Raw genomic sequence first — 14947 nt, forward strand, 5'->3', positions numbered from 1 at the left:
GTCGCTATAGAAACGGTAATGCGATTTCTAGAAACGTCGGACAAAACAACAGAATTAGAAATAGACTCTTGCAGAATGATTTCAAAAAAAATATAGGAAATTATCACAGACAATATGCGACAAAAGCATATCAGTGATTTTTTTTACCAAACTACAAAAACAATAACCATATTTAGACACTTTTACTGTTCAGTACCTGAAATTGAAATGTTTGTGTTTTGATCACAATATAAGACATTGGATTCCTGCATTTTTGTTGTCAAATTCGATAATACCGCCACCCTCTTTATACCGCCAATTACAACAAGAACAAAAGGTGGCGGTATAACGAGGGTAGACTGTATACACTAGATTATCTCTAAATTGACGTGTCAATGGTATTGTACGACTATATATACCCAAGATTAGCTCTTATTTGCCATGTCAATGGTATTGTTTGACTATATATACACTAGTTAGATTATCTCTAAATTGACCTGTCAATGGTTTTGTACGACTATATATACACAAGATTAGCTCTTATTTGACATGTCAATGGTTTTGTACGATTTTACTGTAATAACATTTATTTTTGTTTGGATTAAATTTCATGGTTTAATTAAATTCCACTTAGAACACTTTGTCATGTTTCGATTATATTACTGTATTTATTTTGTGTTCATTATACATTTTTTAGCTAGGCCATCTTGGATTTTGACAATTAAATTTTTTCATATTCCTTGAAAATTAGTACTGTAGAGATATTTTTCAAACTTTTTTGTCCTTGGTTGTGACCATTCAGTTTTGTATCTGATTATATATAGGAAAACAAAATGGCCAACATCTTGGATTTTGATGGTCTAAGTTTGTTATCTTTATTTCTTCTTATATCTTTTTTAGATTTCATATGGAAGTTTTTGTTGTTATCAGATTATCAAGAGGAAAAGGAAAGAGAAAGGAAAAGTATAGAAAATATGTCTTACATAGAACAGATGGAGATCATTCAATTCCAGGGCGCAAAGATTTCTCTGGGATCCCTTGTTTTTTCTTGTTTTTGTTTTTATTTTTTTTGTTTTATGTATTAAGTATTTTTTGTGAAATCACACAATTGTTGAAGTAGTTCTTGCATATATTTTGAACTTTGAAGAATACCAATATATATGTATATCAACACATTACTAACACGATACTGGGGATAAAAACTGAGGCTACATGTATATAATTCCTTTGTATGGAAAATACATTCAAGAGGTCTTCAAATTAAGAATTGCTTACTTTTGGAAAGACTTTTGGTTATAATATCTAATTAATATTCATAAGGACTAAATATGAATTTTGTTGAAAATATTGGCTCTTTAGGTCACCTGAGACGAAGCTCAGTTGACTTATTGAGATCGCCTTTTGTCTGGCATCGTCCATCGTCTGGTCCGTCATGTGTCGTAAACAATTTACACTTTCAACTTGTTCTCAATTACGAACAGGCCTAGACACCTGATATTGGGTCCGTAGCATGCTGGGATGAAGGGGACCTTCATATATTCAAGGTCATTGGGGTCAAATATACTAAAATCTTAATCGTTGTGTAACCTCTATATATACACTACCATATACAACGACCAGTCGTTGTGTAACCTCTATATATACACTACCATATACAACGACCAGTCGTTGTGTAACCTCTATATATACACTACCATATACAACGACCAGTCGTTGTGTAACCTCTATATATACACTACCATATACAACGACCAGTCGTTGTGTAACCTCTATATATACACTACCATATACAACGACCAGTCGTTGTGTAACCTCTATATATACACTACCATATACAACCAACAGTCGTTGTGTAACCTCTATATATACACTACCATATACAACCACCAGTCGTTGTGTAACCTCTATATATACACTACCATATACAACCAACAGTCGTTGTGTAACCTCTATGTAACCACTACCATATACAACCACCAGTCGTTGTGTAACCTCTATATATACACTACCATATACAACCACCAGTCGTTGTGTAACCTCTATGTAACCACTACCATATACAACGACCAGTCGTTGTGTAACCTCTATTTATTCTTTGAATGATTTTCCATGATGGATCATCTATGACACATGTAAATACTGTTGGAAACCTTAAAAAAGGCATCTATCAGCATGCAGTGACAAAAGTGAATTCCTAAATGTAGCGGCATTCATTGAAGGGCAAATGAGTTTATGTTGTGGCAGAAGGCCGCCATCTAAGATTTAAAAAATTGATCAGTTTGTTATCAGTATACCTTCTGAATGACTGGGAGGATTTTTTGCAAACTTCACTGGTAGCTAGGTTACCCTTAATTGGTCTGTAGTTCGATTTTGAGTCTGATCTGGAAACAAAATTGCTGACTGGACTTGGAGATTGACAATTGAAGTTTGTTATCGCTTTTTCTTGAAAAGCACTGGAGTACTCAATGTTATAATGCCTTTAAGCTAGGTTGAGCAGAATTAAGCAAGAAGTCAGCTGACCAAAGGTCAAGGTAATTGTATCATAGGTCAAATATTGCATTTTTACAGATTAATGTTTCATTAAGACATGATGAAGAAAAGTTGGTCTGAATAATAATCAAGGAGTCAACTGATCAATGGTCAAGGTCACTAGGTTAGAGGTCAGGGCCACTGGATTGAAGGTCAAGGTCAAATTTCGTATAATTTTACTAATAAATATTTTCAATAGGTAAAGATGACCATGACAATGTCTTGCTGGGTTAATCGGCTTTAATAAAGAATGTTCTGGGTTAATCGGCTTTAATAAAGAATGTTGACTAGTTTCGACACTAGTCAACATTCTTTATTAAAGCCGATTAACCCAGCAAGACGTCATGGTCATCTTTACCTATTGATAACTCTACTGCTACGGCTGGACTCTTGTATTCCTTGTGGAATCCGTCTGCTGGGCCACACAGAACTCTACAGCACCATCTACACGAACGTTGGATCTCCCTCTCCCCGTAATAAACATTTTGTTATGACACTAAGTTGCAATGTTGGTCAGAATTAAACAAGGAGTCAACTGACCAAAGGTTCATGTGACTGTGATGGAAATTTTGTTATTAAGATATATTTACATTTGCTCTGCATTTTCCCATTGACACAATGCTATGAGGTAGTTGCCATTAAACATCTATAACAAAAAAGATGGGGAAAATACAGAAAAGATCAGTCTTGTAAAGAACTAATCAAAATCCGTCAAGTGTGGGTGTCCTCATGGTTTTCCTGAACAACACCTATTTCAAATTTCTTAATTTCCTCAGTGGGATTCATCTCTAACTTCACCAGAGATGACCCTGGGATGGTCTCCAGGGCAAGTCTTTCACAATCCCAATTGTTGTCACTATATACTGCTATATATACTACAATAATAATACAACTGGTCTGTTACTTTTGTTGCTGAACTACAATAGACATGGTTGCTGGGCTTATTGTAGAATAATTTGCTTTGTTATTGATTTACTAAAGGAATAGATATGTTCTCTTTGATTGCAGCTTTCTGGCAAGATTATAAATTAGCAGATTTTAAGATCGTTGAAAAAGGCTCATCAAAAAAAGTGCTAGCTGAAGGGTGGAGCATTCTGTTCTTTGACTGTGTTGCATTCAAAAGGTATGTTAACTGTTTTGTTTTGTACTGTTTGTTATTATAGCATCTTTATTTGATTACTCTGTTATTTATCTGACATATTGTGTACCAATAAATAGGCTCACCAGATTATGTCAATAATAACAGCATGAAATCTTGATAATAAAGAATGCACAGGTGAAGGTGTCCTTTAGTCCTTGTGTATAGTTATAGTGATCATGGCCTGGAGACGTCCCTTAGTCCTTGTGTATAGTTATAGTAATCATGGCCTGGAGATGTCCTTTAGTCCTTGTGTATAGTTATAGTGATCATGTCCTGGAGACGTCCCTTAGTCCTTGTGTATAGTTATAGTGATCATGACCTGGAGATGTCCTTAGTCCTTGTGTATAGTTATAGTGATCATGTCCTGGAGACGTCCCTTAGTCCTTGTGTATAGTTATAGTGATCATGACCTGGAGATGTCCTTAGTCCTTGTGTATAGTTATAGTGATCATGACCTGGAGATGTCCCTTAGTCCTTGTGTATAGTTATAGTAATCATGGCCTGGAGACGTCCCTTAGTCCTTGTGTATAGTTATAGTGATCATGTCCTGGAGATGTCCCTTAGTCCTTGTGTATAGTTATAGTGATCATGTCCTGGAGATGTCCTTTAGTCCTTGTGTATAGTTATAGTGATCATGGCCTGGAGACGTCCCTTAGTCCTTGTGTATAGTTATAGTGATCATGGCCTGGAGACGTCCCTTAGTCCTTGTGTATAGTTATAGTGATCATGTCCTGGAGACGTCCTTTAGTCCTTGTGTATAATTATAGTGATCATGACCTGGAGACGTCCCTTAGTCCTTGTGTATAGTTATAGTGATTATGACCTGGAGATGTCCTTTAGTCCTTGTGTATAGTTATAGTAATCATGTCCTGGAGATGTCCTTTAGTCCTTGTGTATAGTTATAGTGATCATGACCTGGAGATGTCCTTAGTCCTTGTGTATAGTTATAGTGATCATGACCTGGAGATGTTCCTTAGTCCTTGTGTATAGTTATAGTGATCATGTCCTGGAGATGTCCCTTAGTCCTTGTGTATAGTTATAGTGATCATGACCTGGAGATGTCCCTTAGTCCTTGTGTATAGTTATAGTAATCATGGCCTGGAGACGTCCCTTAGTCCTTGTGTATAGTTATAGTGATCATGTCCTGGAGATGTCCCTTAGTCCTTGTGTATAGTTATAGTGATCATGACCTGGAGATGTCCCTTAGTCCTTGTGTATAGTTATAGTGATCATGACCTGGAGACGTCCCTTAGTCCTTGTGTATAGTTATAGTGATTATGACCTGGAGATGTCCCTTAGTCCTTGTGTATAGTTATAGTGATCATGTCCTGGAGATGTCCCTTAGTCCTTGTGTATAGTTATAGTGATCATGGCCTGGAGACGTCCCTTAGTCCTTGTGTATAGTTATAGTGATTATGACCTGGAGATGTCCCTTAGTCCTTGTGTATAGTTATAGTGATCATGGCCTGGATATGTCCCTTAGTCTTTTGTATATACATGTAATTTGTATTTTATATACATTTAATTAATGATGATGTGTTGCAGCTGCTATGATTGTGTGAACACCTCCAAAACTGCTGGATTATGCTTTTGGAATGCTGAGGAGGGAATGTGTGAGAAAGCTTCGGGTGATGGATATATATCCTACAGTGTATGTACTTTAGTACTTTCATGTTTATAATTCGGTCATTTGTAATATTGGGATGTGTTTAACACTAATTGTTTCACCCCCTACAATTGTCATCATTGAATTGAATTTAACCCTTGAACTCAAGTAGAGAAAAATACCCCAAAATTAGATATTTTACAATACTATAATCTTCTGGGTACATTTCATCCAATTTAAGTAATTCTCTGAAGGACTGTCAAGCTTGTTGCAGAATCCATCGTCCATCTGTCTGTCAACTTTTTGGCAGAATTTTGACAGGATCCATATAATTGGGAAATAAGTAAATTCATTCAAATCTTTCTTTTATAGGATAACTGGATTTTGTCCAAATTTTATTCTGAAGCATCTTTGGGAAAAGGGACTTTAAAAGGGCATCATGATTTATTAACATTTGCGAGACGAGCTTTGCTGTTCTTCAACAGCTCTTGTTGAATAGCATTTTTAAAATTATTCTTATTTAGATTTTGCTGTTCCAATAGGTTGAGTAAGAAATTGTTTTGCCACTTATGTGTGTCAATAAGGTTTCTTGAAATATTGAATCATCAATAGTAAACTGAAGGCCTGCATCTGGTATAGGCTTGGTAAATTGGAAGGGAGACAATTCTTTTAGACTCCAAAATACAGGGAGCCTGAAGTTGGTTCCGAGTTCGGAGTTCCGGGTTCCGTTTAAGTAAAACGGAACTCGGAACCAGTTCCGAGTTCCGTATAAGAAAAACTGAAATATTATGTATTAGCTTTATTGGTTTTGGTCCCAGTTCCGAGTTCCGAGTTCCGTTTAAGAAAAACTGAAATACTATGTATTAGCTTTATTGGTTTTGGTCCCAGTTCCGAGTTCAGTTTAAGAAAAACTGGAATACTACATGTATGTATTAGTTTTATTGGTTTTGGTCCCAGCTCCGAGTTCCGTTTAAGATAAACGGAACTCACCAGTTCCGAGTTCCGTTTAAGAAAAACTGAAATACTATGTATTAGCTTTATTGGTTTTGGTCCCAGTTCCGAGTTCCGTTTAAGAAAAACTGGAATATTATGTATTAGATTTATTGGTTTTAGTCCCAGCTCCGAGTTCCGTTTAACAAAAACGGAACCCGGAACTAGTTCCGAGTTCCGTTTAAGAAAAACCGAACTGCAATGTATTAGCTTTACGAGTTTTGGTCCCAGTTACGAGTTCTGTTTAAGAAAAACTGAAATACTATGTATTAGCTTTATTGGTTTTGGTCCAGTTCCAAGTTCCGTTGAAGATAAACGGAACTCGGAACCAGTTCCGAGTTCCGTTTAAGAAAAACTGAAATACTATTTATGTATTAGCTTTATTGGTTTTGGTACCAGTTCCGAGATCCGTTTAAGGTATGTAAGTATGTAGAAGATTTACGGGTTTTGGTCCCAGTTCCGAGTTCCATTAAAGAAAAACTAAAATACTTTGTATTAGCTTTATTGGTTTTGGTCCCAGTTCCGAGTTCCGTTTAACAAGTTCCGAGTTCCATTTAAGATAAGAGTATATGGGTTATATTTTTGTATTTTACTATGCTGAAGATCTTGAAAAACAAAATAAATACAATTTTTTTGTTTTTAAATGGAGACGATTTGTTAACAAGAATACAAGTTATCGCACGGAAACAAACGTATGAATAAATTTAATATTTTCAGTAGCAGATCATGTGAGCTCTGACTTACAAAACTCAAATGCAATCCCAAGCATCCCCTCCTCGCGGGAACAAAGCAATATGTCTCTCCGAAACTTACGAGGGCGACATAATTAATGATTATCATTAATTCGATTTATTTATATGAATAATTCCATTATTGATGTCATTAATTCAAGGAATAAAGTGATATCAATACGAATTGTTGATGTAATTTATTCATTAAATGATATCATAAATTAGAATTCATGATATCGTTAAATCATTTAATGATACTATATATTCGAATTAGTGATATCACAAATTGTAGATTTAATCTTATCAATTAGTCTAATCATTGACAGCGAATAACAAGGAAGGCCGTTGGGAACAGCTCCTTAGAAGTTTCCTGCTACCCCGCGTATTTCTATGTTTCCAGGTGCCAATGAAAGAACTGTTCAATATTATTCAATGAAATTGTATTTTTTTTATTTGTGTTGAATAAAACTTCAGTCATACCAATTAAAGATTTTTTCCCAGTCGTCATATAGACATTTCACCTCAACAGTAGAAGCCATATTGAAAAACAAAATGGTGTATGAAATATACTTTGCAGCTATTGCTTTGTTTGTGTACTTTAACTTCACACATATAGATGCATTAACTACAAATAAAAACTCATATCTCCCTCCATGGACCCACATTTCGCGACATCTAGAAAGCTGCTTTAACAAACTACTTGTAATTTACGAAAGGGTAAAAAAAAAGAAATGTACCATGAACGAAAACTGCGTTGTAACATTCTCTCTTGGAGGTTACAACACAACAATTTCTCGTAATTTTACAACACCAGTCGTGTTGTTATCCTTAAACGGAACTGGGAACTGGTTCCCTAGTTCCGTTTAGCTTAAACGGAACTGGTTTCTAGTTCCGTTTTACTTAAACGGAACTCGGAACTGGTTCCTAGTTTCGTTTTTCTTCAACGGAACTGAAAACTAGGACCAAGTCCCTTAAAATTCATACGTGAATGATAAATGACTTTGCATCCATTTGACACATGTAGTTTTTCTTCCCCAGATTCGGGTCTCATATTGAGATAAAGTACATAGAATATTTTCTTAAACGGAACTCGGAACTGGTTCCTAGTTCCGTTTTACTTAAACGGAACTCGGAACTGGTTCCTAGTTTCGTTTTTCTTCAACGGAACTGAAAACTAGGACCAAGTCCCTTAAAATTCATACGTGAATGATAAATGACTTTTCCGTTTAAGAAAAACTGAAATACTATGTATTAACTTTATTGGTTTTGGTCCCAGTTCCGAGTTCCGTTTAAGAAAAACTGAAATACTATGTATTAGCTTTATTGGTGTTGGTCCCAGTTCTGAGTTCTGTTTAAGAAAAAAGGAACTGCAATGTATTAGCTTTACAAGTTTTGGTCCCAGTTCCGAGTTCCGTTTAAGAAAAACTGAAATACTATGTATTAGCCAGTTCCGAGTTCCGTTTAAGAAAATATTCTATGTACTTTATCTCAATATGAGACCCGAATCTGAAGAAGAAAAACTACATGTGTCAAATGGGTGCAAAGTCATTTATCATTCACATATGAATTTTAAGGGACTTTGCACCCATTTGACACATGTAGTTTTTCTTCTTCAGATTCGGGTCTCATATTGAGATAAAGTACATAGAATATTTTCTTAAACGGAACTCGGAACTGGCTAATACATAGTATTTCAGTTTTTCTTAAACGGAACTCGGAACTGGGACCAAAACTTGTAAAGCTAATACATTGCAGTTCCTTTTTTCTTAAACAGAACTCAGAACTGGGACCAACACCAATAAAGCTAATACATAGTATTTCAGTTTTTCTTAAACGGAACTCGGAACTGGGACCAAAACCAATAAAGTTAATACATAGTATTTCAGTTTTTCTTAAACGGAACTCGGAACTGGTTCCGAGTTCCGTTTTACTTAAACGGAACTCGGAACTCGGAACCAACTTCAGGCTCCCAAAATACATTCCTTAACAAGTTTTAGATAACTTTGATCATGTAATAAACTGTTGTTGAATTTCCAAATGACCTTTACCTGTTTTACATTCAGTTAGTTTAAGAGGTATTGATGGGAAAGAGTGGTCTGATCTGACCATGTTTCTATGTTTGATTTTACAGTATTTGCAAGTAAGTTTTCAGTCACAAGAAAAAGTCTAAGTGGGCCTGATTGTTTTGATTTGCTACACAAGAAAAAGTCTAAGTGGGCCTGATTGTTTTGATTTGCACTTCTCCTCCAGGAGTTCCTTTTTAAATTCTCATGATGTTCCCTTAAAATATCAATTAAAGAGAAATTATCACTAATTTCCAGAACTTTATCCCTTGCCTTAGCCTAGGGTTGTTGATATGCTTGTGACTAATATCATAGTCATAGTCTCCGACTAACTTCAAGTCAGCACAGATGAAAACGGAATACATTTAGTATTAAAGTCTTCAAGCTGTTTTAGATATAAGATTATAAAATGCAGGTTATCTTTATTTGGACCATACAAGTTAATGATTGTTATTTTTAAGTTTTCAATGCCAATTTCTAGTTTTCTAGTACGTCACAGGTACCATTAGGTCCTCGGCTCAATTTAAATATTTAAAATCAAAATTATTTTTGAATGAAATGGCAACAACCCTTGATTTGGATTTATATGAATTAAAAACCACTGGTATCCCAACTCAATTCTAATGATTTGATTGTTTTCTTCAGTAAACTGCATGTCATGTATAAACATATAATATTGTATTGCATTGCACAAAAGTAAGAAAACATATCTGGCCCCAATGGGTCATTTTTAACCAGCTTACCACAAAAATATATGCTCAGAGCATCACCTGCCAAGGTTCAATGCTACATTGTTTGATTAAAATTAGACTTGTGGTCTCATGAACAAAGTTTATTATTCTGAAAATGCACTAGTTTACCCTGTTTGGGTCCCCATCAGTTAACCAAAAGAACTCTGAAGGGTCGATCAGTAACTTGCAAAATATAGATTTTGATCTCAATGCGGGGCAAGATTACTGTTGGAAAGTTACTACTGGGTCATTTATGGAAGTTTCTTGGTCATTTTTCTAAAGTATTTGCCACCAAAACTGACAAGTAAAATGAGGTCACTGTGACCTACTTCTTCCTTTTTTTTTTTTTTTACATTATTGTCATCTTAAGTTTCTAAATCAGACACCGTTATGACAGAAACTTCAAAATTATCATTTTTACTCTATTATTTAATTTGTATCAGCCGGAACAATGAAACTTGCATTTTACACCTTTTGACTTTTGACCCTTGAAATTTCCATGAGCCCAGAAAAAATCTGATGTTTTGAATAGCATACGATACGTAGCTGACCTTGAAGTATATATCTTCCTGCAAAATATCAGCATTATCACTGATTGGTCGCAGAAAGGCCCAAATTGGCACCCCTCATTTGGTCTGAACTATCATTGCGAAGGACAATGCTAATTTATATGACTGAAGTTGGTTCAGCACCTGGGGATAGAGGTGCAGGACCTGAAAGGAGAAATTGGCTTAAATTTTGTTTTTAAATCAAAATCAATATTACATTCACTGTCTATACACTAATATTTGTAGGTACATATTTATATACAGAAGTTTAAAAAAAGTATATTTAACTGAATATATAGTAAAGAAATTCTTATATTGCATTTCAGGAGACAGAAAAATGTCCAAGGCTTACGGGAATGCAGATCAAGCTTCCATATGATGAAGAAACTAATGTTTCAATTCCTGCAGAAAATCTCCAATTTAAAGAAAAGGTTAGCCTAAATCCCTGTTCAATGAGATACGTGTCAGACTGTTACTGGCCTTTTTGACCTGATTAATGATATTTCATTAACAACTGTTACATTTAGTTAATGGACTTACCGTGAATATGTCATTGACATCTCTTGCATTAGATAATGGACCAAGAGTCAATATTTCTTTGGCAACTAGCTGTTACAATAGATAATGGACCCAAAGTGAATATTTTATTGACAACTGTTACAACAGATAATGGACCGGGAGTGAATATTTTATTGACAACTATTACAGTAGTTAATTGACCTGCATAATATTTATAGTGAATATTTCATTGACAACTGTTACAACAGATGATGGACCTGGAGTGAATATTTCATTGACAACTGTTACAGTAGATAATTGACCCAGAGTGAATATTTTATTGACAACTGTTGCAATAGATAAATGACCGAGAGTGAATATTTTATTGACAACTGTTACAACAGATAATGGACCTTGAGTGAATATTTTATTGACAACTGTTACAATAGATAATTGACCCAGAGTGAATATTTCATTGACAACTGTTACAACAGATAATTGACCGGGAGTGAATATTTCATTAACAACTGTTACGATACATTGTATATAATGAACCTGGGTAGAATATTTTATTGAATACCTAATTCTCCATCAAAACAAGGTATCTCAAGCAATAGAAATCCCCTCGCTATTCAACATTGACCAATACGCAACAAAAAAGTGTAAGATTTGTTGCTAAGGAGAACACTGAGAAATATCATAACAAGATATAATAATTATGAGTAAGAGTATGGAATAGAAAAACTATACACAATCAAAGTTTATTACCTCAAACTCGAATAACTCGTAAACCCCGTTTAACTCGAAGTATTAATCCTTCTTTTTCTAAGTAATAAAAACTCACATAATTCAAACTCGGATAATTAGAAGAAATTGATTATCCCAAAGTAAAATTTTGGTGCAGATATTATAAAACCTATGTAAAATGTACTGGTTATTCCGAAGTTGAAAACATTATTTTCATTTTTAAACAAAATATGTCAACAAAACACTAATCATACGTCTCGGTATATATTGTTTAAAATTTCAGGCACGGTAAATATCAAATTACATTAAACATACCTGACTGTTGTTACTGTAAAATCTGTCTTTATTAAGATCCAACAGTATTGATGTTGACAAACAGCACTTACGTAAGCCCTTCAATGATTAAAGTAGTGTGATAATTATACCCAAGCTCTCTACACTGACAAATTGTCTGGGTCAACATGTGCGATCAGGCAGAACTTATCCGACACACCTGAAATCACAACCATAGCCTGGTAACGTGTGGATTATTCCAAGACTTCGTTTCTGATCGAACTATGATAAGTGTTTAAGTTTATCGTGATTTTAAAACTGTTGGATCATATTTATGTGACTCAACTCTGTGATTGTTGTAAAAGATCGATATGTACTGGGGCACTGTGTATTTCCAGCTGCTTATCCACCTGTGCCGATACATTTGAGTATGTAAATTAATATATTATTTGCCGCAGATTTCGTATATTGGTCTTTAGCACACCTGGACCAAAGGTCCGGTGAGCATATGTCATGGCACGGCTTCCGTCGACTGTCCTTCATCTGTCGTCCGTCAACATTTGCTTCAAATCGCTACTAGTCAAAAAGTTCTTATTGGATTTTGACCAAATTTGGTCAGAAACATCACCAGCAGAAGGGGATCTGATTTTGCATAAATGGTGACTCTGACCCCCATGGGGCCGGAGGGGCAGGGCCCAATAGGGGAATTATTGGATTTTGACTAAATTTCGTCAGAAACATCCTTTGGGAAAGGGAATCAGATTTTGCATAAACGGTGACACTGACCCCCCAAGAGACCAGAGGGGCGGGGCCCAATAGGGGAAATAGAGGTAATGCCTTTAAATTGCTACTATAGTCATAAAGTTATGAATGGATTTGAACCTAATTTGGTCAGAAACATCTTTGGGGGAAGGGGAACAGATTTTGCATAAATAGTGACGCTGTCGCCCCAGGGGCCAGAGGGGCAGGGCAAAATAGGGGAAATAGAGAGGTAATGCCTTTAAATCGCTACTGTCATCAAGTTATGAATGGATTTCAACTACATTTAGTCTGAAAGATCCTTGGGGAAGGGGAATAGATTTTTTTTAATGACGATTCTGGCCCACAAGAGGCCAGGGGGGTGGGGCCCAATAGGGGAAATAGAGGTAATGCATTTAAATCGCTACTTGTCATAAAGTTCTTATTGGATTTTGACCAAATTTGGTCAGAAACATCATTGGGGGAAGGGGAACAGATTTTGCATAAATGGTGCCGCTGACCCCCTAGGGGCCAGAGGAGTGGGACCCATTAGGGGAAATGAGGCAATTCCTTTAAATTGCTACTTAAAAATTGTCATAAAGTTAAGAATGGATTTGAACCCAATTTAGTCAGAAGCATCCTTTGGGAAAGGGGAACAGATTTTGCATAAATTGTTGCTGTGACCCTCCATCCCAAAACCATGTATAGCATCGCTGGACGTTAAGGGATCTAAAAATAAGCCCTAGGGTCTATCCCCACCCTAAGGAACTTTTAAAGTAGTTGGGATCCCTACACTATAACCATATATAGCATTGTTTGAGATTGACAAATAAAGCTATGTATTAACGAATTGAACATGAACATTATTTTGACAGTTGGTGAAATCCAACCAGGTGAGCGATACAGGCCCAATGGGCCTCTTGTTTATAATGTTTTACAATAATATCATTTATGCACCAAAATAGAAATGACTTAAATAGATATTAAAGTGCTGAAATTGTGTGGTAATCTTCTCGTCTTTCACTCGCTTAGAAATGACTTGTCGGACACGACTCCCAATCACAGGTATACGTGCTTACTTGCAACGATACGACAGTATTGCATGAAATCTCATTTATTTATTAGAAATATCATTTTTAGTATAAACAATATAATGAAACTCGGTTAACTCGAAGACTCGGATAACTCGAAGTTTTTTCATGATCCTGATGACTTCGAGTTAACGAGGTTTGACTGTTTGTTCGATAATTAACGAAGTTGATAGAGAATGGATTATAAAAATCTTTTTAAAGTAAAAATGACCTCAATTTGAATCCTAGGATATTGAAATGCAAATTCCTTCAAGAGATCATAGTTTAGAGTAAATTTTTATTTGAAGGTTTAGAACAATCAGGTGTAATTAATGAAGTTTTAGGTAGAGTGAGGACATTGACATCTAATTAAAGTAGTAAACTAGCATCTAGCGATGACCTCAATTTAGACCCTAGGAGAATGAAACCCAAATTTTGACTGTTTCCCAAAAGATTAATTATAAAACATGCTACCCATGAACTGTTGCCCGGTCACATGATTTACCGTGAATGCTACCCATGAACTGTTGCCCGGTCACATGATTTACCGTGAATGCTACCCATGAACTGTTGCCTGGTCACATGATTTACCGTGAATGCTACCCATGAACTGTTGCCCGGTCACATGATTTACCGTGAATGCTACCCATGAACTGTTGCCTGGTCACATGATTTACCGTGAATGCTACCCATGAACTGTTGCCCTGTCACATGATTTACCGTGAATGCTACCCATGAACTGTTGCCTGGTCACATGATTTACCGTGAATGCTACCCATGAACTGTTGCCTGGTCACATGATTTACCGTGAATGCTACCCATGAACTGTTGCCTGGTCACATGATTTACCGTGAATGCTACCCATGAACTGTTGCCTTCAGTGTTATTCAACAAGAAATGCTGGGTATTATCGACCACTTCAGGGTATTATCGACCGTAAGAAAACATTTTAAAGAATTGATAATATCATTTTATTATCAACAACATTTTCTTCCAAACTAGCTATAACACAATCCTCGGTCATAAAAGAACCTTTTTTTAAAATCATAAATGTATAGGGTATAGGGTGCCGAAAACAAGCTATGGAAACAAAATACAAAATGTAAGTTGTTTCAAGCTATATATATGGGCCTTACAAACAGAAGTCGCATCAGAACCTGTATACCTGAATATCTGCATCCCGATTTGGGTTTATGAGAGTTGCATTGTTGCTGCACGGAATGTGCCACCATAAACTACAGAACTGATATTTATCATCAATCGGATACGTAACCAGGTGCAAATTATTTTCAATTGTTTTTAG

The 14947-nt window shown here is 35.7% G+C and overlaps 1 protein-coding gene across 1 annotated transcript in view; it reads left to right on the forward strand.

Moving 5' to 3' along the window:
- Window positions 1–14947, forward strand: part of LOC117331609 (plexin-A2-like) — a 128016-nt gene that overhangs the window by 26748 nt on the left and 86321 nt on the right. The window contains exons 6-8 of the mRNA XM_033890420.1: window positions 3517–3631; window positions 5195–5300; window positions 10645–10749. Of these exons, the coding sequence (XP_033746311.1) occupies window positions 3517–3631; window positions 5195–5300; window positions 10645–10749 (326 nt within the window). The remainder of the gene's footprint in view (window positions 1–3516; window positions 3632–5194; window positions 5301–10644; window positions 10750–14947) is intronic.

The sequence above is a fragment of the Pecten maximus genome, chromosome 7 (genome assembly GCF_902652985.1).
Source record: "Pecten maximus chromosome 7, xPecMax1.1, whole genome shotgun sequence".
NCBI classification, from domain to species: Eukaryota; Metazoa; Mollusca; class Bivalvia; order Pectinida; family Pectinidae; genus Pecten; species Pecten maximus.